Here is a 23,700-nt window from a genome sequence, read left to right on the forward strand (position 1 = left end):
CCAGTTTTCAGAAAAACTCAAACCATTAGAGTAACGAAGTAAATGTACTCAGTCTGAGGTACTTGTACTTTGACTCTGACTGCAAATGTAACAGGGACCAGGATCAGCTCTGCACTTTTTCATTTAAATGATTTTTGTTTCTACTGTCGTCCATTGTTTCTTGTGCTGCTCCAACACTTTAATTTCCCTTTGAGATTATTCATTTTTCTGTAAAGATCTGGACTTTTCAACAGCTGATGCTTAAATGTGACCATTGATGACTAAAACCCAGATAACAGAATAGTCTGTTGTATCGGCTACATGAGGAATAAACAAGCAAAACAGATCAAAGCATATCTCAGAAGCGCTGCAGGTTTACCCAATAACTGCTCATGTGACCCTATGCTGTATTTATTATCTGCTGCTCTGATTCATGATGGACACGATTGCAGAGTCGAATCTACTGCATGTGAGAACGGATGGTTTTCTGTAAACATCCAAACTGTGGATTCTTTGAGCTGCACTGACGACAAACAGCAGAAACAGTCGGTCTGAGTCGTTTTATTGGAAAACATCATTAAACTGAAACAACTAAGACACATCATTTTCAGACTGGGTACAAAACAGTAAAAAAAAATTACACTGTCTGAGGCATGCTGGGTAATCACGCATCACAGGAGTACAACTACATACACACTCAGCAGACACTGTAGCAGGTAAACCTGTACACCTGGCTGCAGGAAAAATTTCTTTAGCCAATTGTATAGTAGTTCGAGAAAAAAAGATGCTCATATTCTATGGTTTGGTCAAGTCCTGTTGTGGACGCTCTGGTCTCTGACACTAGGGCTCACTCTGCCTCTGGGCTTAAACAGGTTCAGTCTTTGATGGGAATGTACTGAAGGAGCGACAGTTTGTTTTTAATGATAAAGAGCCACAGTTGACTCCACAGAAGATGACAGCAGATGATCATTACTTAACAGTAAAACATTTCATCAGAGTTCTTATTTTCACATTTTATTTTGATTAGTTTCAGTCTTGTTTCCCTCCTTAAAAACAGTATTTGTTAATGAACACTGATTTGATCTGTAACAAGAAACAATTTCTGCCGGAGTGCCCTGTCAGCCATCTTTGTAGTTTAAAAACACAACAGATCAAAGGACAAAGGCTATGCCCACATGTCACACCTTAAAGCTCACATCTGATGTTTCAGTCAGATCTGAGGTGTTTGAGGTGATGCTCCACATCCATGTTCGGTAGTAACAGGTATCCGATTCAGTCCCTGTCTCCTGAACCAGAACTGACTGAAACCTGGATCCACAGCTGAGAAACCTGTAGCAGCAGGTGGGATGACTCCAGCAGCAGGTCATCCCTCCTTCCTCATCAGCAGCGGGTCTCATAGATCCCACTGCGTCCGATGTAACGAACCCATTTAATGACGTCATGATCACTGTAGTTTAACTTGGGCTCAAAGACCTTCAGATAACGCACCTTCAGACCTGAGGGAGAAAACGGGACCTGAGGAGAGGAGAGGAAAGGAGAGGAGGAGAAAGGAAAGGGGAGGAGAGGTAAGGAGGAGAGGGGAGGAGAGGAGAGGAGAGGAAAGGAGGACAAGAGAGGAGAGGAGAGGAGGACAAAGGTTTTTCATTTTTGATAGTTACTTCTAAAAACATATGCTGCTACACATCAGCTGTGGTCAGTGAGTCGACAAATGTTCATGTTTCATAAATGTCCATGTCAACACATATAAAAACACAACAACGTGTCATCAAAGTCCACACAGGTTGAAGTGACTTACTGACTCTTGAACGTCATTTTGTATCTGCTCACTGCTAGGTCATTACTGGAAATGAATAATCAATAATCTGAGATCTGAAATATCTGAATATATCAATAAATAAATACCTTCAGTCTGACAACACTCACCTCAAAGTTCATGGAGATCGGAGGTCGTGTCCATTTCTTGTTGTCGTTTGTTGGCAGCAGCTCGATCTCTGCGCTGATCTGAGACTCCTTCATCCCCGCCATGCGCTTTATCCTGAGACACACACGACAGGGGAAACGCTTTATCCTGAGACACAAGCGACAGGTGAAACACCCAGGGAATGCTTTATCCTGAGACACAAGCGACAGGTGAAACACCCAGGGAATGCTTTATCCTGAGACACACATAACAGGTATAAAAACACCAGGTGAGGTTCACCTGCTGCAGGAGAGCCCAGTCCAAAAGCAGCTGTCCAGAGATCCTGTCTGACCTGCTGTGATGCACACGTTGAGCTGACGTTGCAGCAGCAGGAGGTGGAGGTGCTGATGCTGCAGAACTGCTCTGTGTCAGCACTCAGGTCTCAGGTTTCATTGCTCAGCTCAGAGGTGGAACTATCGATCAGCTCAGGATCAATACATTAGAGATGACATCATCAAAGAGACTCAGGACACTGAGAACACCCCCATCACCTGCTGCAGCTTCAGGTCCAGCTGCCACACACACACACACACCTGGAAACAACCAAGTTTCCATCACAAAGCTGCTCAGGCTTTGAGACTTTTCTGGACCAGAGTCACCAGGTTCACAGGCCCGAAAAAATTTGGAGGATTACTGACATTTAACAAAGTAATTGTGTTTTGAGGATCTGAGTATCCAGGAAACTACTGGAAGAAAAACGAGAAAATGGCAATTAAACAAGAGTCAGTCAGGCGACGTTTCAACTGACCAGGTAGTGGATGCTTTATCATGGAGAAAAGGCACAGCTGTTGGTTCAGTGTGTGTGTCACTGAGTCCAGGTCCCATCCAGAGATTGGCAGCACCAATAAATGTGGTGTCCTCAGCATAATGTGTGTGAATCTACAACCTGTTGTCCAAAAACTATTAAAAACACAGCAGGGAGGCACACCGCTGACCTGGCTCACATGGTTCTTCCTTACCAACAATGGGAGGTTCGCCAGCTGCTGATGGGGGGGTCAGACACAATCGGGAGTTTTCAAACTGTGTAGAATTTGTCAGGGTTGTGTGAAGTTTGAGTTGCTGTAGACGAAACACCAAAGGGCCATATTTTAAAGGCTCACAAGGTTCTGACTGAATATTTATCATGCTGGTTTGAATTGACTGGTCTATTTCCAGTAGGACCTGAACAGACCTGAACTCTGGTAGATAGAATCCTGTCAGCACCCAGACATCTACTTCCTCTGAGGACTTACTTCCAGACGATGGCGTTCTCACTGGATTTATATTTGGCTTTCCCCTTCATGCAGATGAGCTGGACTCCACTGGTGTTCAGAGGGGTGGGAATACGAACCTGTGGGGGTACAGAGGTCAGATCAGCCACATGAGACTCAACACAAAACAGCACTCCAGGTGTGTGACAAGTGACTTCACACAGACCAGTGTGGGATTGTGGTGTGTGAGGAAAAACATGGAGCTGAACAGGTTTAGTCCCAGCTGAGACTGAACTGCAGCGCAGGCTCCACCTGTAGATACCTCGTGTCACTACAGCTACCATGTTGGTGCAGGGGCACCTCCCGTTTTAAAAAACACTAAAACTCTTTATGTTATGTAGATAGTGACAATGGTACTACTCAAATATTTAAGAGGAACTTTCTTAGTTTCTAACTTTATTCACTTGTCCGACTGCAGTGTAAACGGTTGCCATGACAACAGTCGGATAATAGTTTTGAAATAAATAGATGTAAAAGATGAAGGAGATGTCTGTCAAACTTCACATTCAGTTTTTAATTGAAATTCATTGTAATTCACACACTCATATAAATAAATAAAGCCAAACGTTCAGCAGAGATGAGCCATGACATACTGATGTCACGTCTCACACCTGACACTGGATGCCTCCAGTATCAGGATCAGCCAGTCTTACCTCGATCTTCTGGGCCAGCAGCGATGACTTGAAGTTGGACTTGATGACCACCTTGACCTCCAGCTTGGTGCGACTGACCTCTCGGACCAGAGGGATGACTCGGAAGGGCAGGATGATGTCTTTGGTGGTCCGATACCTGTGCACACACACACATCGAGTCAAACACCTCTTCCTGTCTCTGTTAACCACAGGCTTTCTGTGCCGCGTGACCTCTGACCTCATGAGCTCGTAGTCTCCGTCCGGGGGGATGAAGCTGATGCTGCGTTCAGAGTCGAACTTACTGAGACGAACGCACTGGTGGAAGGTACAGTCATCGATCGCTATCGACTGTTTCCCACTGAGGAGACAGAGGGGAAGGCTCAGTCACAACAAACAAACTCAGCAGGAGTCAGAGGTGAGAACCTGACACAGGTATGAATTTACACAGACTGGTCCACTGACAGGAACATCACCAAACTAAATTCATCATGTTAACAAAGCCTATTTGTTTATTATTATTTATTTTCTGAACTATTAAAGTAAATAAGAGACAGAGTCATCGATAAACTGCAGCTTTAATTGTTACCCAGTAAATGTAGTAACGTTTCTATTTAAGTGCAGAGGGGAAAGATGTGATGAGTCTAATGACGAGCAGGATTCGTTACTGTGTTTGCGCTGTGAGCTGCTGATAAGAAAGTCAACAGGTAACACACGTGTCACCGCGATGTCTCGTTGTGACCTCTGACCTCTTGGCCGAGTCCTCCAAGCTCCCTCTTTTGCTCTGCTTCTCGATGACGATCTTGTCGTTCATCCCGAACTTACACTCGGGCATCCCGCTCAGGTAACTCTTCATCACCACGCGACCAGAGACGTGGGCACTGAGCACCTGACCTGCACACAGAGGGAAACCACTGTATAATCCAGTACTGCACTAGTACTTTTGGTCCAGTACCTCAGTGGTATTACTGCAGTAGTACTGTATTATCTAGTACCTTAGTAATACTACTGCATTAGTACTGTTGGTCCAGTACTTCAGTGGTATTACTGCAGTAGTACTGTATTATCCAGTACCTCAGTAATATTACTGCAATAGTACAGTTGGCCCAGTTCTTCAGTGGTATTACTGCAGTAGTACTGTATTATCCAGTACCTCAGTAATATTACTGCAATAGTACTGTTGGCCCAGTACCTCAGTGATATTACTGCAGTAGTACTGTGTTATCTAGTACCTCAGTAATATTACTGCATAAGTACTGTTGGTCCAGTACCTCTGGTATTATTGCAGTAGTACTGTATTATCTAGTATCTCAGTAATATTACTGTATTAGTACTGTTGGCCCAGTACTTCAGTGGTATTACTGCAGTAGTACTGTATTATACAGTACCTCAGTAATATTACTGCAATAGCACTGTTGGTCCAGTACCTCAGTGGTATTACTGCAGTAGTACTGTATTATCCAGTACCTCAGTAATATTACTGCAATAGCACTGTTGGTCCAGTACCTCAGTGGTATTACTGCAGTAGTACTGTATTATCCAGTACCTCAGTAGTATTACTTCAGTAGTACTGTATTATCCAGTACCTCAGTAGTGTTACAAGGCGCCTGTGGCTCAGGAGGTAGAGCCATGAACAAGAGGGTTGATAGTTCAATCCTTGGCTTCCCTGGTCCACAGGCCAAAATGTCCTTGGGCACCAGTGTATGAATGTGTGTGCAAGTGGGTGAATGGACAAATAGTGTAAAAGCGCTTTGAGTACACTTGAGTGTAGAAACTCACTATACAAGTATAAGACCATTTACCATGTCACTGCAGTAAGGTATTGAAGTACTGGGTACTGGGTAATACAGCACATATTACCCAATACCTCATTAGTAGTATTGTATTATCCAGTACCTTGCGGAGACATGAGGAGGTTGATGCTCTCCAACACGTCAAGGAAGAGCTCGTTCCGTCGGTATTTGATTCCTTCCCTCCTCCAGCCGATCTGACCTGTGACCTGACTGGTGATCTGAGACTGCTCCTCTTTGGTCTGGGGGCGACACAGGAAGAAAGAGGGTCACACAACTGTTGTTTTCTACCCTTTTAGGTCTGGATTTTTGTCCCCCAGTGAAAAAAAACTCTGGGCACAGAGACTTCCTACTGAACTAACATGCAGACTGTGTTGTGTCCAAACGGTGAAACACACATGGTGAAACATTCACTCACACACGTGTCATGTTGTCATGTTGACACATGACACGTTGTTTTTACTTAGGTGTCATTTAAACTCCAGCTTTGTTCACATGAAGCCACTACAGCTGTGGGGTCTGATGTTTTCCAGCTCCCACACTTTAAACTAACTCCTGGTTGTCGGTGCCAGATTCTGCATGTGTCCAACATCTGCCTTAAAACTCTACAGCTCTGGAATCTGCAGCGAGTTCGTGTGGACTCACATGGTGCTGCAGGATCCAGATCCAAACGAGGCCAAAGAGAAACAGGAAACAGTTAATGAAGCATCATTCACTCACTACTCAGACTTCCTGTTGAGGTTTCACATTAAAAATCTTCCACATGATTCCTACCCGGACTCTTTCTGAACACCAGCCTTTATTGGCAGTGTCCTGCCAGTGTCCGTGCCTGGCTACAGTTCATTCGACTGTTTAGTATCTAAACTCCTTGGACCCACTCCCACCATCATTGCTACAGTTTACCGTCCCCCTAAACCACACAATGACTTCTTAAATGTCTTTGCTGCCTTACTCACTCATCTCTCCACTCTCTCACCTAATGTAATATTGCTGGGGGACTTCAACATACACATGGACAACGCTAATCTTCCTCTCACTAGAGACTTCTCTTCTTGCCTTGAAAGCTTTGGATTCCATCAATACTGTGATCTCTCTCATACTAAAGGACATACTCTGGACTTAATCTGCTGTTCTGGTCTCAAACCCCTCCACCTGCACAGCTGATGAACTCCACCTGACAGATCATTTCCTCGTCTCATTCAATGCAACACTCTCCATAACCAAGCCACCTCGCCTCATCTCATTTCAAAATATTAATCTGTTTAATCTGCCCCTACGAAGGTAACTCCAAGGCACTGTTTTCACTGTTCAACAAAATTCTTCAACCCCCTGACTCCTTACCCCTTCACCTGTACTCCACTGACACTTGTAATTCCCTAATGCAGTTTTTCATTGAGAAAATTCACAATACCTAAGACCTGTTTCCCCGCCTCTCCCCCACTCTAAACTACATGTGCACAGTCAGACGTTTTCCAGTTTTCAACTTCCTGATGCCTCAGTGATTGCAGACCTCATTCATCAATCCAAGCCTTATGTTATGCAGGACAAATCCTGCATCTCCTCTCTGCTCCCACTCATATCTGCCATCATCAATTCCTCTCTCACCACTGGAATTGTTCCCTCACATTTCAAATCTGTAGCTGTCACCCCAATTCTGAAAAAAATGGTTTGGATCCCAACAATTACAATAACCTCCTCTCTAATCTACCTTTCATTTCCAAAATACTAGAAAAAATAGTCACCACTCAACTCCACTCCCACTTAACTCAAAACAACCTCTATGAACAATTCCAGTCTGGTTTCTGGCCCTGTCACAGTACAGAAACAGCTCTCATCAAAATCACAAACAATCTCCTCATGGCAGCTGATTCTGGTTTAATCACTATCCTCATTCTCCTTGATCTGAGTGCAGCCTTCGAAACTATTTCTCACTCCATCCTTCTCAACAAATTATCTTGCATCGGCATCACTCACACCCCACTCGACTGCTTTCACTCATATCTTTCAGGTCACACTCAGTTCATCCAACTCAAAACTTTCAGATCCCAGCCCTCCCCCCGTCACCACAGGTGTTCCCCAGGGCTCAGTCCTCGGGCCCCTTCTCTTCATCATCTACCTGCTCCCACTTGATAATATTCTCCACAAATTCAACATCCATTTCCAATGCTTCGCGGATGACACCCAGCTCTACCTATCCAGCAGACCCAGTTCCACACTTCCACCCTCCTCTCTCACCAACTGCCTATCTGAAATAAAATCCTAGTTCACTTCAAACTTCCTAAAATTAAACAATGATAAGTCAGAAATTCTTCTTGTTGGTACTAAATCTACACTTACTAAACTTGACAGCTCTTCCCTCAATATTGACAGCTCCTCAGTTTCCCCCTCCCCTCGTGTTAAGAGTCTGGGTGTCATCCTTGACAGCTCATTATCATTTCAGTCACATATCAATAATATAACTTGGTCTACATACTTCCACCTTAGAAACATTAATTGTCTCTGCCCCTCCTTCACTGTCCATTCCACCTCTATCCTTGTCCACAGCCTTGTCACCTCACGTATAGTATTGTAATTCTCTCCTCCGTGGTCTCCCTCACAAATCCCTCCATAAGCTTCAACTAGTCCAGAACTCAGCCACTCGTATCGTCACCAAAACCCCCTCTTTTCACTATATCACCCCCGTCCTACAAGATCTGCACTGGCTACCGGTCAAATTCAGAGTTGAGTTCAAAATCCTCCTCCAAACATTCAAGGCCATCCATAACCTCGACCCCCTTATCAGTTTGACCTCATCCATATCACCACCTCCTCCTGCTCCCTTAGATCCTCCACCTCCCTCCACCTCACCGTGCCCTCGGCTCACCTCATCACCATGGCTCTGCTCCCAAACTCTGGAACTCACTACCTTCGGACATCCGCTACATCGACTCTTTTCCATTGTTCAAATCCAGATTCAAAACTCACCTGTTCAAAATATCATATTCCCTGTACCTGCACTGCTCCATGTTTACTGTTCTTTTATTGCGTTTTATCATTGTTTCTTATTGTCTGTTTTGTAAAGTGACCTTGAGTTTTGTGAAAGGCGCTTCAAATAAAATGGATTGTTATTATTATTATTATTTATTATTTTCATGTTAATAACAGAAACCTAGTCCTACCTGGCTTTTGATGCCTTGTTGAGTGATGAAGGTTTTCAGAGCTCCAGTCTCTGAGTTCTGAGGGTAACCAAAGTCTAGAATCTCTGCAGGACACAAACACTATCAACATCATCATCATCCTGCTCATCACTGATTGTAGGTAAAGGTGGACGACATCATCACTCCGTTACTGTGTTGACCTGAAGTCCAAATACCACAAATACAGCAGCGGCCATCTTGTTTTTGTGGCTCATTTTCCAACCAGATTCTGAGCAGCACTGACCAGAGGTGGAGCTGCCAATCAAAGCTGTCAATCATCTGAAGTCCAGGTGTTTTTATTACTTATTCAGAACAAACCGATCAGAAAATGACACAGACCAGTGTGATAACATCAAACCAGCTTTTGGAAAATGTTTTGATTTGAACTTTGAATTTTGAATTGGCTCATGTCCCTGCTGCTAATATGGAGGGGGCGGGGTTTATGAGCTATCACGTCAGCCATCTTTATATACAGCCTGTCATCATTACCATCTTCATCATTGTCATCATCATCGTCATCCTGTCCCTCTCAGGCGTCTCCCGTCAGCACTGTATTTTCTTTAGGTTTTGATTTTCTAGTCCACAGCTTACGAAAATCAAAACCTAAAAAAACCACAGAGCGGCGGCAGAGAGGTGACACTTCCTGTTGGAGTTCCTGAAGCAGAAGAACAAACAGACTGAACTGTTCCTACTCCTCTTTACCGTCCAGCAACTCGTAGATCAGGACGAAGTTGTTTTTGATGTTCTCCTCACTGATCTTGCCAAAGTAGCCGGTCATGATGTTGCACATCTTGTAGAGGAACTCAAACACAATAGCGGCGTTGACGTTCTGCTTGGTGACAGCTGCCAACCAGATGTTGGAGCGTTTGATGTGGAAGAAGCTGGTCCGGGCAATGTTGGTGACCGGAGAGCGGACCTGCTGCCGGGCGTGGATGACATTAACACGAAACGCATCCACCGCATTTCTCCTGCAGGAAGACAAGATGGGAGCAGGTTAAAAACACAGATCGTCATGGAGGCCAGACAGAGGGGACACCTCCTGGTCTAGTGGTTTCAGGGTGGCTTCCTGGATCCACAGACCTGCTCTTGGTCTGATTTGAACTCTTATACTTGTTTCATATGTAGCTGCTCAGACACACTTTGTCTGACTCACAGAAAAGTCTGAACTGTGACGACTAACAGCTTTTCTTTTAATCTATCTGCAGGAAGGTTCAGGTGCATGTAACAAACACAACCTGTCAAACTAAACTTTAATTCATGAAAAAGTTAAAAACATCACTTTCAGTTTTTTTCTCTGTAATATTTTTAATCACAACCACAAATCAAATTTGCCTGAAAACGTCCCACATGGAAATCTGCATCATCGCTGTGCAGCTTGTCCTTTCAACAAACACAGCAGTGCATATGTCCCCTCAGCCAGTCTGGGTGCAGTCATCACCCGTGAGCTACAGGATTCTGGGACTCGTCCAGCATCTAGTTTTTATATTAACAGTAGTTTAGTTTCAGTCAGTCACATCATTAGGATCCATGGGCTGAAATCAGTTTCAGCGTGAACACTTACTAAAACAAAACAACCAGCAGACAGATGTCTCACACTGTCGCCTAAATTCTGTCTCATTGTTCCTCTGTTTTCAGCTGTGATGACCTCATCACTCACTGCAGGGCTTGTTGCTATGCTGCTGTTGCTTAGCAACAGGTTCCCTGCATCCCAGCAACAGAGAGACTGCAGCAGGTCACATTCAGCCTGCGCCTCAGCAGCAAGAGATGGATTTAAACTGATCTGAGAACAGGAAAAAGCCGGTTAATGCTGTCTCCACCAGGTTCAGTCCAGAAACAGACTCAGGTCCTCTGAGATCTGATTCTGCTGCACAAACCTGGATCCTGCTCAAATGCAAATCCTCATCCCAGATACCTGTGGTTACTTTTATCAAGCCAACCTACTCATGTGATTTTCTACATGTCTGATAAATCCACCTCTCACAGCCTGAGTTAGCCCACTGCTGAAGCAGCACTGGGGGGTGGAAGTCCACGTCTGCCAGAGACTGAAAACCTGATGCCTGGAGAAACAAGTCCTGGATCTGAGTTTAAGGCTTCAGTCTGTTTTCTTCTGTTCCTGGCAGAAGATGGTTTCTCGCTGTCCCACCAGCTACACTGGACCTGAGCTGGCTCTTCTACATGGAGGATGATGTACGGCCTCACAAACCTGCGCTAACACTAGTATTGGCTGTGGATCTGGTTCAGGACTCACCCAATGTCGTCACGGTAAACCCTGGAGATCAGCACCTCCCCTTTGTGGTTGTAGATAAAGAGTCCACCAATCATGGCCGATGGCGTCAGTCAGAGCCAATGGTAACAAAGAGTCTCTGCAGCACAGACACCGACATGATGTGCTTAGTTTCCTAGTGTCATAAAACATAAACACTGGAGGAAGAGGAAGAGGAGTCGACTGGAAAAAAAAAACCTAAACTAAAACCTGGTCCTGGACCAGCAGATACATGTGGCCTGATCAGTGAGAGAGCTGTGTGGCTACAGAGAGTGATGTTTCAAAACCTCCTTGCTTCTCTGTCACTTCCGTTATTAATAGTATTTTCATTATTATTAGTAGTAGTTATTTTTTATTATTATTATTAGTTATTATTATTAAACTTGTGTTGCCATATTTATATTTCAATGTTTTCTCCATCTGTACTTTATCTATTATTCTTTGAATTGTTTTCCATAATTCTCTCTTCTTCATTAGCAGTGATCATGTCAGTCATCTATAAGAGCACTATATGTAGTTGTGATTGGAATCAATTGATTTGATTGAAATAAAAACATATCTGTGAAGTGACGTGTTTCTCGAGTATTTTTATCATTTCTGACCTTCCCTTTTAACGCGTTTCCATAGAAACATGTCAAATGTGGAAACTGGTTTTAGTGGTTTTTTCCCAACATTAAAAGAGAAAAATGTTTTGGAGACTTTAGCATGTTAGCTTAGCTGCTGCTATCCTCTGTAGCCTGTTCAAGTATATAAAAATAAAATAAATGTTAAACTAAACCTTTTAGACACAGAGTAAATATTATTATTGTGTTTGTAGCTAAATTCGTCGCTCTCTCGTCCCCGCTGATGACGCTGATTGGCACGTTCAGAATTCCATTAAGAAATCTAAGGTTTTTATTAAACTTCATGTCGTTTCTCTCCGTTACAAACGTGAGCATCAGGACCTTTCATCAGCCGGTAACGGTGGGCCCTTCGGCGTATGGACAAAAACACATGCAGCGTTTACTTCTGTAATATTTCAGCTTTAAAACGTCGCACCACCCATTAGCTGAAGTTACGGCTCAGTCACGTTCGCAGAAAATATCGTTATTTGCTATAATAAAAAAAAAAGATTAAACCTTTTAGTTTTAACATATTTTCACTAAAATTGGAGGCGCCGAATTAAAATGTGTTTCCTACCGACTGGGAAAACATTTCAAACAGTGACTCACACGAGATTATCTGGTATTGATTATATATCACCGAAAATGATGTTTTTTTTATTGCAGTTCGGAGGAGATGGCTAGCTATTAGCCACACCTGCTAACATCCCGCGGCAGAGACGGTGACGAGTCCGGCGCTGCTGCTGTGCGGACGGACGGACGGTGTGTTAGCGGGCTCCGGGTTCTTACCGGCCCCGTAGAGGCTGCTGTGTCACCGGCCTGCCCCGCAGGAAGCACCCGGGCCCAGCCTCACTCCATCAGAGCATCTGGCCGTGAGGAGCGGGCTCCCTGTCTTCTGCGGTCGGAGGCAAGATGTCGGAGCAGCAGCAGACAGTCAGCTGACGGAGCCCGACGCGGCCCCGTACGGTTCAGAGCCGGAACCGTCCTACACACAAACTTGTCCTGAAGCACTGCACCGGGTTTAAACTACCACAGATGTTCGCTTTCTCCGCTCCACACTGATGCGGGTCCAGTCCTCCCTGACCGGATCCAGGCTGTGGTCTCGTCCCGTGCCCCCCTCCACCGAGGCTGAGGCAGCAGGTTTTTGGATTGGGACGCGTCCCTGAATCCATGATCAGCAGGCCTGTCCAAAGACCAGACCAGACCTTGCATCAAACACGTTTCCACTCCAGGATTTCAGAGCCTGGTCTGATGTTTAAGGGGTTCAGGTCTGCAGGGGCCCACAAGACTCACTGTGTGTCTAAAGCCTGATCTTATAAAAATGAATTATTTATTATATAATTATTAACAACTGAACCAGGGGCCATGAAAAGGAGGGGCACCCAAGAGTTTTTTAAAATAGTGTTGGATAAATTTAAACCAGAGCCAGTTACAGGGACCAGGACCGGATCACCAGCTGTCCCAGGATTACTGTTTCATTTCATTAATCACATTTACAGCAGCTATAGAACAGGCCCCCTGATTTGTTTTAAAGCTGAGTTTTATCAAATGATTTCCTGATTCTTTGTGTCAGTAAAGAACAGACATCACAACCACAAGGCTCCAAGCAAACATCAGTACGTCTGACAGTTGTTTTCTTCATCAGTCGACTGTTCGATGAATAAACTGTCAGGATGTTGTGGAAAATTCCTGTTTATTCTCCAAAGTCACAAGTCAAAAATACAGATGTTGAGTTCGCTGTCACAGAAAACTGGGAAATCAGTGAATCTCCACACCTGAGAAGATCCTACTGATCAGCTTTTGTCCTTTTCCTTTAAAGCCTTTTAATGATTAAAAGCTTATTGACTGTGATATCGTGAAATGTATATTTAATAGACCGACGTATAAATAATATATATCATGATATTCTATTATAGGATGGGAATAATTGTTTTTTGTCAGTTTTACTATGAAAAATGTGGCTCATGTAACCCAGTATGTACACACTGGACATCAGCAGCAGTTTGAGAATAAGACTCATAGAAATTCAACAAACGTCAAACATTTTTAATTGAGGTTTAGTTGTGATGACAGAGAAAATAAAACCATGTTCATCAGTGAAAACAATAATCAGGATGACATGTGTGATCAGGAAACGTCCACATTAACCAAATCAAGAGAGAAATCAGTGAAACAAGGTTCAAACTCTGACTTGGTCATTTTGTATTTGGCTCCACTGAGACCTGAGTCCCGCAAAAACTGGTCTATTTACAACTCCACAACAACAGTATCCTTGAGGTTTTCCCTTCAGTGGATCCACATCCCTCTGTCCTGGTCAAAGTCTGCATTCAGGTTCAGTCCAGATCCTCTGCCACATCCTCCAGCTTGTCCAGCAGGATTCCAGGACTTTCCCAAGGGGTGACAGGATCTTAATTTCCCTACGAGTCTAGCCTGGAACCAGTTGGACCTTCCAGAGGGAAGCTTTGCTGAGGTGTTCTGAGGTGGAGTAGGTTGTGGTGGACGACAAAACACACGACATTTTAACCCATACCATGACCTTTTCCTTAAACCAAACCGGTTCTGTACATTCTGGGTTTATTATAGTAACAATGACAACAAAGGTCCAGCGCATTGATTTTAGAGGTGGAGCAGGGCCTACTAATCCACATCTAGGGACCTGATAAGAGGACGGCTCTGACTGTTGGTGGTGTTTAATACGGCCTTGGAGTCTCTGGACCCAGACCCAGACATTTAGTTGCGTTAACAAGGAGGCCAGAGCCTGAGAGGTGTTTTGCCCGTGGCCCATGAATTCACTTCTGAGGTTTTCATTTCAGCTGAAGAGAAAATTAACCACCCTCAGTCTTTGACACGTCCATAGATGTGATTCTTCCATCAGCAGCAGCAAATCCAGGCGTTCCCAGGACCACCTGACATCACCTTGGAAGTCACATGACATCCACAAAGAAATCACCAGGGTTTCCCATGGCCAGACGAAAGGACTGTCTGGAGGTGGAGATTTCAGGTGGGGCAGAGGACAGGTCCTGATGCTGACCCCGAGGTGGTGATGGAGGGTCCTTTAAGTCTTTATTACCATGGAGACCAGCGATGGAGATCTGGGGTCTACATATGCTGCTGTTGCCAGGGGACTCCAGCTGTTTGGTCGGCTCTGATCCTCCTCCTTCTTTCTGAGCGTCACTACAGTTTGATCCGCTGCTGCGACTTCCTGTCCGATCACATGGAATGACATCATCAGTTCAACGGTTCTAAAGCCATCAGCCCTGCTAACACCTGGTTTCATTAAACCCACAACGTTTGACCTCAGCAACGATATTGAGGGAAAACAATTGTTTTCAATTCTTAAGTTACAACAATTTTCCCCAAGACCCAAAACATTCAGTCACAACCACGACAACAAAGACGTGACCAGTACTTAGATCAACCACCTGATCCATGAAGGTTAAATGACTGTTGTGTTACTGATCCTGAAGGCAAAGACAATAAAGAATATATCAGGTGCTAGATTCTACATGTCAGGATCGGCCCGATACTGACATGTAGAATCTAGCACCTGGATTTAACTGGATCTGTATCAGGAGAAATAATGTCAGATTCAGCAGGTGCAGCTGTTATTTACATTTAATCCACCTTTAAGGAAACAAAACAATGTTTGCATTAAATATTAACAGCACTGCTCATCACTACAGAAACTAAACAGAAAACACCTGTTCACCTTCACTGTGCTGACTTCCTCCTTCTCCACCCCCCCAGGCCGGCAGCTGAGGTGAGCTGTAGGGGTCGGGGATGGGGTACTGGTAGGGAAAAGCTGGGGGCCACTGGGGGCCTGAAGCCAGAGCCAGCGGGTCACAGTCTGATCCTCCTGCTCGACTGGAGGCTCCTTCATGATCCAGCAGAGTCATCAGACCCAGATCTGACAGAGAAACCACATCAGTGTCACAGTCCCAGGAGTTCTGATCAAAAGCCAATTACAGTACAGAGAAACATACAAATAAAATAACTAAGAACGAGGTGGTTCACTCCATTTTATAACTGGTGCTTTGAAGTGGTGCAGCCTCAGACCCTTTAGGTACCAGGTATGAGAATGACCAGAACAGTGTGATAGACTCTTTTCAGACTGGCCTCACCTCCACACAGGTCTCCAAACACGTAGTAGCACTGCTCAGAGAAGGTGACCTTATTGACCGTGTGTCGGATGAATCCGGCCTTTAGCAGGTTTCCTGCGTACTTCCGAGCTTCGCGTCGGTCAGTGAAACCCTCCACGTTACGGTGGAGCCAGTCCACCACGTCTGAACCTGAAGGGAAGACAGACAACAAAGCCGTCGGCACAACTGTGTCAGACATGGACAGATATGTGGACAACCACAGTGATTTATGGGAAACTAAAACCTCTAACTCCAGGTCCAGGAGACAGTTCTGCTGGAAGAAGCTAGTACGACATTCTGTAAATCCAAAGTGAAGACTGGTAAGAAAACATTTTTTGAAGAGAAGCTGATTATGATGTCACACTGAGCAAAGTCCATGACAACCTAACAGCACAGGATGACCACCTTTTTAAAACTGTCTGCAGAGGAAGTGGCTGCAGCTGATCACCACAACCAAGGACTGAAACCGTCACTGAAATAAACCAAATACAGAAGTGACCTTTACTTTAAAACTGAGACATAGTTTGTAAAATACAGGAAAGCATGGTCAGGTAAATGAACACATTATGAAGGTGGTGGAATCTCCACTTTTGCTCTGAGCTTCAACCATAAACACCCTGTACCGCTGTCCCCAAGTCCAGAGACTGAGTCCGGTTCTGCTGAACTCACACCAGACTGGACTTCTTACCGATGAAGGCACTGGGGATGGTGATCTTCAGCCACATCCTGTCCCGGACCTCCAAACCTGACTCGGGATTGGCCATCGCCTTGACCACAGCCGTCATGTCGCTGTGAATGTTCAGCTGGTTTTCCTCGTGGACACCTGAGAAACACCAGAGCACAGCTGGATTATGGTTGGAGTCCTGGCTGAACAGGTGATGGATGGAACAATGCTGCAGTGGCTGATGGGAGTCGTACCATAGTGAGGGAGAAGCCTGCCTGTCATGGCGGCTGTGTGGGACACCCAGGCAGCGGGGTCGATGGGACGGACCGGCTCGCCTTCATGTGACAGAAGGTAGAAAAACAACAGGTCGACTGGATCCAACAATAGGTAATGGTAAAAATACCACAGTGTGAAAATGTTACTGCAGTAAAAGTCCAAAAGTACCATCATTCAAATGTACTTGAAGTATCCAAAGTAAAAGTAGTCATTGTGCAGAATGGCCCATTGCACATGAATGTATCTGATATTATTGGATTCTAATTATTGATTATTATTGTGTTGATCACTTTAATGTTGCAGGGTTGAGCTAACACAGTACATTTCTGAGGTATTAATACTAATGCTACTTCATCCTTGGACTTCACTACATGTCAGAACCAAACCTTGTACTTTTTCCTGCTCTACATTTATCTGATAACTTTAGTTCATTTTCAGAATCAGATGGATCAAACAAAATACAGACTGATCATCAAACTTTATTGATCCCTGGTGGGAAATTCCCAAGATACCCAGCAGTATATAAAGTACTTCAAATTAGCAGTATATAAGGTAGTTAACATCAGCTACCCAGCAGTATATAAAGTACTTCAAATTAGCAGTATATTTAAGGTAGTTAACATTAGCTACCCAGCAGTATATAAAGTACTTCAAATTAGAAGTATATAAGGTAGTTAACGTCAGCTACCCAGCAGTATATAAAGTACTTCAAATTAGAAGTATATAAGGTAGTTAATGTCACCTACCAAGCAGTATATAAAGTACTTCAAATTAGAAGTATATAAGGTAGTTAACGTCAGCTACCCAGCAGTATATAAAGTACTTCATATTAGAGTAGTAGTAGTTGCAGTATGGAAAGTATCGTTGCTGACTCACTCCTTGGCAGTGTGAAGCAGCCTCGTGGGTTTGGATCCCAACACTTTGCCACCGTTAACGTCACTGGACTATGAAGAGCAAACAAAACATACAGTTGGTTTTTAGGTAAAAACCTTGAACATGTTGTTCTGTGCACTGGACCCTAAACTACACAAACAAACAAAAAAAAAAGTGAAAGTGTGGTTGTGAATTTTCAGCTGCCTGATCTTCAGCTGTTTATTCACCTGAGGCTGCAGTTCCACTGATGACCACAGGGTGGAGACAGAACACAGGGGGGCACAACAAGAACAAGCACTGCTAGTGACCTTAAAACTAGTAGTAGTAGTATGCGTAATAGTAATAGCAGCAATACTAGCAGTAGAGTACTAATAGTACTAGGACACTGACCCTGGCTTGTGGACGATTTCTCTAAGGACTCGAACAGCATCATCATTGCTCATGTTCTCAAAGTTGATGTCATTCACCTAAAACACAAGAAAATACTCATGACTACTACAATCATAAATATCACTAGTAGTACTAGTATTGTAGTATTACCTGCAATAACATGTCTCCGGGCTCGATACGTCCGTCTGCTGCTACTGCTCCTCCCTTCATGATGGAGCCGATATAAATCCCACCATCGCCTCTGTCGTTACTCTGACCCACGATACTGATCCCCAGGAAGTTATACCTCTCTGACAAGAAGACAGGCGGAGACAAAGACAATCACTGGTGTTCCTTCATCGTACTGATGCAAAGAAACACCTGCTGATGTTTAATATGAAGTCCGAAGTGTCATTTCCTGATCTGTCATTCTGAAAAATCATCAGTACTTTTTCATGTGGTTGAATATGAGTCCACCTGTGTCCTCAGACCAGAACAACTAACTTAAAACTTACTGTAAAGGAACTCATTGTTTCCTTCACTCTAAGTTTAATATTGACTGTTATGATTATTATGCAAGACAAAATATTATAACATTATTTACACAATGTAGACTGTTAAAATCACCTGAGTGCTTCATAGTGTCACTGTCTGTTGAGTATTTTGTATTGTATTTAAACAACTTATGTTGTGAATGTTTTGTTTTTTAAACGTCATCCATCCATCCTCTAGAGTCTAGACCAGGGGTGGGCACTGAGTCCCACTGCAGTTTTCCACTTTGTGTTTGACTGAACACACCTGATCCAGCTAATCAGCAGTGGGCAGGGCAGGGATAGTTGGTATACCAGCAGGAGAGTGCCCCTCTAGGACCATGGATTACCCACCCCTACTCTATACCACTTACTCAAATTCAGGATGTGGTGGGGCTAGAGCCAATTCCAGCATGCAATCATAGGGCTGACACACAGAGACGGACACACTCACATTCACACCTACGGGCAATTTAGAGTCACCAACCAACTTAACCTGCATGTGTTTGGACTGTAGGAGGAGAAAACCCACACCGACACAGGGAAAACACGTAGCCTCCACACAGAAATGCCCCGGGACCACCGGGGTTCAGACCCTAATCCTAACCTGCATGTGTTTGGACTGTGGGAGGCGAAAACCCACACAGACAGGGGGACAACATGCAGACTCTACAGAGAAAGGCCCCGGGTCCACCGGGGTTCAGACCCTAATCCTAACCTGCATGTGTTTGGACTGTGGGAGGAGAAAACCCACACAGACACAGGGACAACATGCAGACTCCACACAGAAAGGCCTCTGGTCCACCGGGGTTCAGACTCACAACCTGCTGCTGGGAGGAGACAGTGAGACACCACTGTACCTTTCATTTAATCACTTTTTAAAAGTATTTTCTACTCTCTATAAATATGTACAAAAGCTGTATACTGAATAATGGTCGGCAGTCCACCATGTGGTACCCACGTAGACGTCATCAGATATTGACACCTGTGTGCTACAAATCAGGTGTATGACAGGAATTCATCAGTGCATGTGCAGAAATAGACCAGGCAGCTGGAACAGATTGGGTAATGACAGGAAGCAGTGTCCGACAGTACTCACCCATGTTCAGAGTCACAGTGATGATGTTAAGTGACATGGTGGAGTCAGTGACACTGCTGAAAGACACAGACTGACATGGACAGGTAAACAGGTAAACACATAAACCGACAGGTAAAAGAGAAAGTGAAGGACTGTTTCACCTGTTAATGAGTGTGTGTGTGTGTGTGTGTGTGTGTGTGTGTGTGTGTGTGTGTGTGCGTGCGTGCGTGCGTGTGTTTACCCTCTCCATGCGTGCCGTTTTGGGTTTTCGATGGCGGCGCCGTTGTCGACGGACAAGACGCGGCGAGGAGCTGCTCTGCTCTGTCGATTGGCTGAATCTGGTGTGACATCACAGAAAGAAGCACACCTGGCTCAGGTTAATACGTCACAGGAGAAACAGGTGTGACTCTGCTGTTAAACCACCTGCTGGGGTTAGCTTAGACCCTGAACTCTGAGAATAAATTAAAAAATGCCCAAATAAACACAGAAAGATAACACAAATATAAAAAATATTTCAAATAAAATATCCAAAAATTGTGACTGTAGTTTTTAAAGTTTAAATTTAAACAAAAGATCACAGTAGGTGATTTAACCCATCAGTGGGTTAAAACTATAACATATAACATGTACATAAATAATGTACAATATTATGTAACAATAAATTTAATCTAATATTGATAAGAGTTCAGTTCAGTTGAGTTCAGCTCTTAAAATTTAAATTTAGAGGAAATGTAGGGCAGGTCAACTATTCATATAATTTGACAAATGCACCAACCACAGCCATAAAAATAAAACTATGTGAACAATTCAAATACCACATTAAAAACTGAAAATCTACAACCTGAAAATGTCTTCTGACTGTAAAGAAGACTAAAAACACAAATCCATCTAAAACCACCCGAATAAATGAGCCCTGGTCATCTGACGGATGACCAGGCAGCAGCAGGTACACTTTTATTTGCAGGACAATGCAAACTGTACCACTGGTCACATGATCTGCAGCTGCCAATCAGAACAGACAAAGGAGAACAGGTTTACTGGAGCAGAAGACGACCTGAGGGCAGGTGAGTGTGTGACAATAAACTGACCAATCGCAGTGAGAGCTGCTGGTGATGTGAGTGAGTCACATGACAGAAGGTTCCTGTGTTTATGGTCAGAGTGTTTAAAGGAGCAGAGACAGGTCTAGGTCATGATTAGCCTAGCTTAGCATAAACACTGGAAGCAGAGGGAAACTGTTAGCCTCCATCAAAGCCCCAAATCTACAGCGTGTTTCCAATAAACCTCCTGGTCATCACTGTTAACCCCCCCCCCCCAAATGTGTCTGATGTACATGTTTTTTTTGTTTTTTTTTTCATTTACTGAAGAAAGAATTTCAGGTGGATCCACATCACACCGGACCAAGTTCAGGGTTAGAAGTACAAATGTGTGTGTGTGTGTCTGACCTTCCTCCTGAGTCTTCCTCAGATGAACAGAAGCTGGTCGTCTCCAACTCGCTGCTCTGTTGAGTTGATGAGCTGTCACCTTGAGCTGTTGGCCCTGCCCCGTTTTGACTAGCCAGGCGGTGGGTGTGTCCATTCTGACACCCACCTGCAGAGTCAGCAACCAATCAGAGAGCCAGATGGCAGGATTAGACGTGTCTCTAGTTTAAGTGCTGTGGAACTAATTTAATTAATTGGTTACTACCTTGGTTGCTCACATCTCTCCTCTCTGATGGTGGCCCGACATGTTTGACCTCTGACCCCTGAAGCCCATCATGGCTGCCAGCAGCTGCAGCGCTGATACAGACACAAAGAATGTTTATCTGTCCCAGATGTTATCTGACGTCCTGGTCCAGCTTCAATAATCTAGACCTGATCCTGGTTTTCTTGAACTCTCCAGGGCTCTGTCGCTCATATTGAAACTGCAGCTAACTACTGGTACTCCTGTCAGGAATCTCGCCACAGGACAAACGTAAACTTAACACAGATTCAAAAACTGCTCAGACTTCCTGTGGAGTCTGGAACGAGGACACAGCAGAACAGAACAGTTGGGGAGGGATGATCCAGTGTAAACAGGTAAACTGAGGTACTCACTGAAAGGATGGCGGTCTGGAGTCTCCAATCACACCTGTCCTCTCTATGGGGGGTGGGGCCAGGCTGATGGGCGTGGCCACTGACTGGATATCTGACTGACAGGTGTCAGAGGACACCACCTGAAAGACGAGATACACTTAGGTATCTGCTCTATCTGTGAGGACAAGTTTCAGTTATAGTGAGGACATTTCTATTACTGTGAGGACATTTGAATACATCAGGTCCTCACAAGTGCAGAAAGACAAATGTGTGTATGTGTGTATCTGACCCAGCAGATGACTCGTCCATTCACACAAGGCAGCCTGGCATCTTCATCACTTATCTCCTCCTTCACCACCCTGTGAGCACATCATCATCATCATCATCATCATCATGTGTTTAAATAGATTTCTGAGTCAAACATGAACTCTCTGTCTGCAGATACACCCTGTTACGTAACTACACTGTGTGTGTGTGTGTGTGTGTGTTATATAAAATCTGATTATTAAACAGCTTCATCTCCTCTGGCTGTGAATATCATCCTGCAGATGTTATAAATAATTCAAAGAGAATAAAAGTGAAAGTGAATAAAAAGCTGCACAGACACAGCATCAGATGTTTACACTGAAAGTGATAAACACAATAAGCAGTATCTCAGAGTAGCTTCATTTCAATTTCATCAGTTTTGCAGAATAGAAGTCACCCTACAATATTCAGTCTCATATTAATATTTTAATATTGTCGGGTAACATCCAGATCTGATCGATGATTTAATGATATAATCAACATGATTCTGTTTATGAACAGACATTAAATGGTGTAAAATAAACTTCAATAAATAGTTTGTTTATTTTAATGACAATAAATTATCAGATTAATGTCATCAGGTGCTTCCACTTCAGGTCAGGTTGTAATGTTAACAATGAATATGATGATCAATAACAGGGATTACTGTGATTCATGTTTGGCCACTTGTATATTAATATTAATATTAATTAAGTAAATTTCATAAATAATGAATCTAATTGTTTTAATTTATTATTAAATATTGGCCTGAAATAAAATAATAATATAAAATTAAAAATTAAAAAAATATAATATTATAATTACGTTTACATTAAGCTAATGTTGGCTTCAAATATATTTTTTCAATATTATATTAATAATATTAATTAATATTACTGAGGATATGAATGGCCATCCATGGCCATTAATAGGTAATGATCAACTATTAATATTAAATACAGTATTATTAGCATATAAAATACAATATTGTTATTATTAGTATTATTAATATATAAAATATAGTATTATTATTAGTGTTATTGATATATAAAGTATAAAGTGTATTATAAAAATACTACTTATTAGTGCTATTATATAAACCCTTTTCGACAATAAACATTTGACACTCACTGAGCTCATGTTCAAATCACCTGATCACGGATCGATCACAGTATCGATCCAATGACTCACCCGAAGTCGTCGTCCACGGACTTAAAGAAGAATTTCACGTTCGGTTTGTTCAGCACCTGTTTGAAGTCCGCCAGGGTGACGCGCTGCGCGGGCACGTTGATCCGGATCAGGTAGGGGGTCTCCTGGTCATCTAGGTGGTAAATGACCCTGGTCCCCTCCGCCATGCTGTCCCCCATGGAGCCTGGAGCGGCCCGGAGCGCCGCGCCGGCCTGGAGGCGAGACGACGGGAGAGAGGGATGCAGCCGGTCCGCCCTCCAGTCTCTGTTCCACCGGTCTCTGTCCCGCCGGCCCCTGTCCCGCAGGTGTCTGTCCCGCCAGGGCCTGTCCCGCCGGGGAGATACAGGCCTGTTCTGGTCCAGATGTGTGGGTCCAGCTGCCGCAGGTCTTTGATGCGCTTAGTCTCCTCCGGATGCCACACCGCTGTCAATTATACCACAATAAGATACACTGCTTCCGGCGGGGCCCTCCAAAACAAAAGCCGATTTACAACTAAAACAGAGTTAAGAATTTTATTGTGACTGCATTTTTCACGTTTCGAAACATCAGAGAAAACGTTTCCCAACTTTTTACCTCAGTCTTATTATGTGCTTATGAT

At 43.8% G+C, this 23,700-nt stretch overlaps 2 protein-coding genes across 14 annotated transcripts; both read right to left on the reverse strand.

The window, feature by feature from the left end:
• Window positions 1–524: 524 nt before the first annotated feature.
• ap2m1b (adaptor related protein complex 2 subunit mu 1b) lies at window positions 525–12,707 on the reverse strand. Of its 13 annotated transcripts, none has more exons than XR_003297056.2 (13): window positions 12,439–12,705; window positions 11,033–11,147; window positions 9,487–9,752; window positions 8,767–8,849; window positions 5,715–5,850; window positions 4,568–4,712; window positions 4,060–4,179; window positions 3,843–3,978; window positions 3,172–3,269; window positions 2,899–2,998; window positions 2,180–2,472; window positions 1,903–2,014; window positions 1,474–1,494 (listed from the first exon to the last, which is right to left on the reverse strand). XR_003297056.2 is itself a non-coding variant. In XM_026329389.2 (11 exons), the coding sequence occupies exons 2-11, from the start codon at window positions 11,104–11,106 to the stop codon at window positions 1,470–1,472; spliced, it is 1,176 nt and encodes a 391-aa protein (XP_026185174.1). In that variant the 5' UTR covers window positions 11,107–11,147; window positions 12,439–12,707; the 3' UTR covers window positions 525–1,469. The 13 variants fall into 13 exon arrangements, 4 of the variants coding, with proteins under 4 accessions (XP_026185174.1, XP_026185160.1, XP_026185167.1 ...); XR_003297053.2 differs by having other exon boundaries at window positions 2,180–2,825; XR_003297059.2 differs by having other exon boundaries at window positions 2,180–2,825; window positions 3,111–3,269; window positions 12,439–12,704.
• Window positions 12,708–13,751: 1,044 nt separating this feature from the next.
• dvl3b (dishevelled segment polarity protein 3b) lies at window positions 13,752–23,510 on the reverse strand. Its single transcript, XM_026330914.1, has 15 exons — window positions 23,106–23,510; window positions 21,919–21,988; window positions 21,651–21,769; window positions 21,262–21,353; window positions 21,021–21,165; window positions 19,820–19,916; window positions 19,600–19,669; window positions 18,142–18,281; window positions 17,992–18,068; window positions 17,605–17,672; window positions 16,707–16,787; window positions 16,477–16,611; window positions 15,771–15,938; window positions 15,359–15,556; window positions 13,752–14,851 (listed from the first exon to the last, which is right to left on the reverse strand). Exons 1-15 carry the CDS (start codon window positions 23,279–23,281, stop codon window positions 14,574–14,576), a joined length of 1,914 nt encoding a protein of 637 aa, XP_026186699.1. The 5' UTR covers window positions 23,282–23,510; the 3' UTR covers window positions 13,752–14,573.
• Window positions 23,511–23,700: the final 190 nt, after the last annotated feature.

Source organism: Mastacembelus armatus, chromosome 13 (genome assembly GCF_900324485.2).
Source record: "Mastacembelus armatus chromosome 13, fMasArm1.2, whole genome shotgun sequence".
Classification (NCBI taxonomy): Eukaryota; Metazoa; Chordata; class Actinopteri; order Synbranchiformes; family Mastacembelidae; genus Mastacembelus; species Mastacembelus armatus.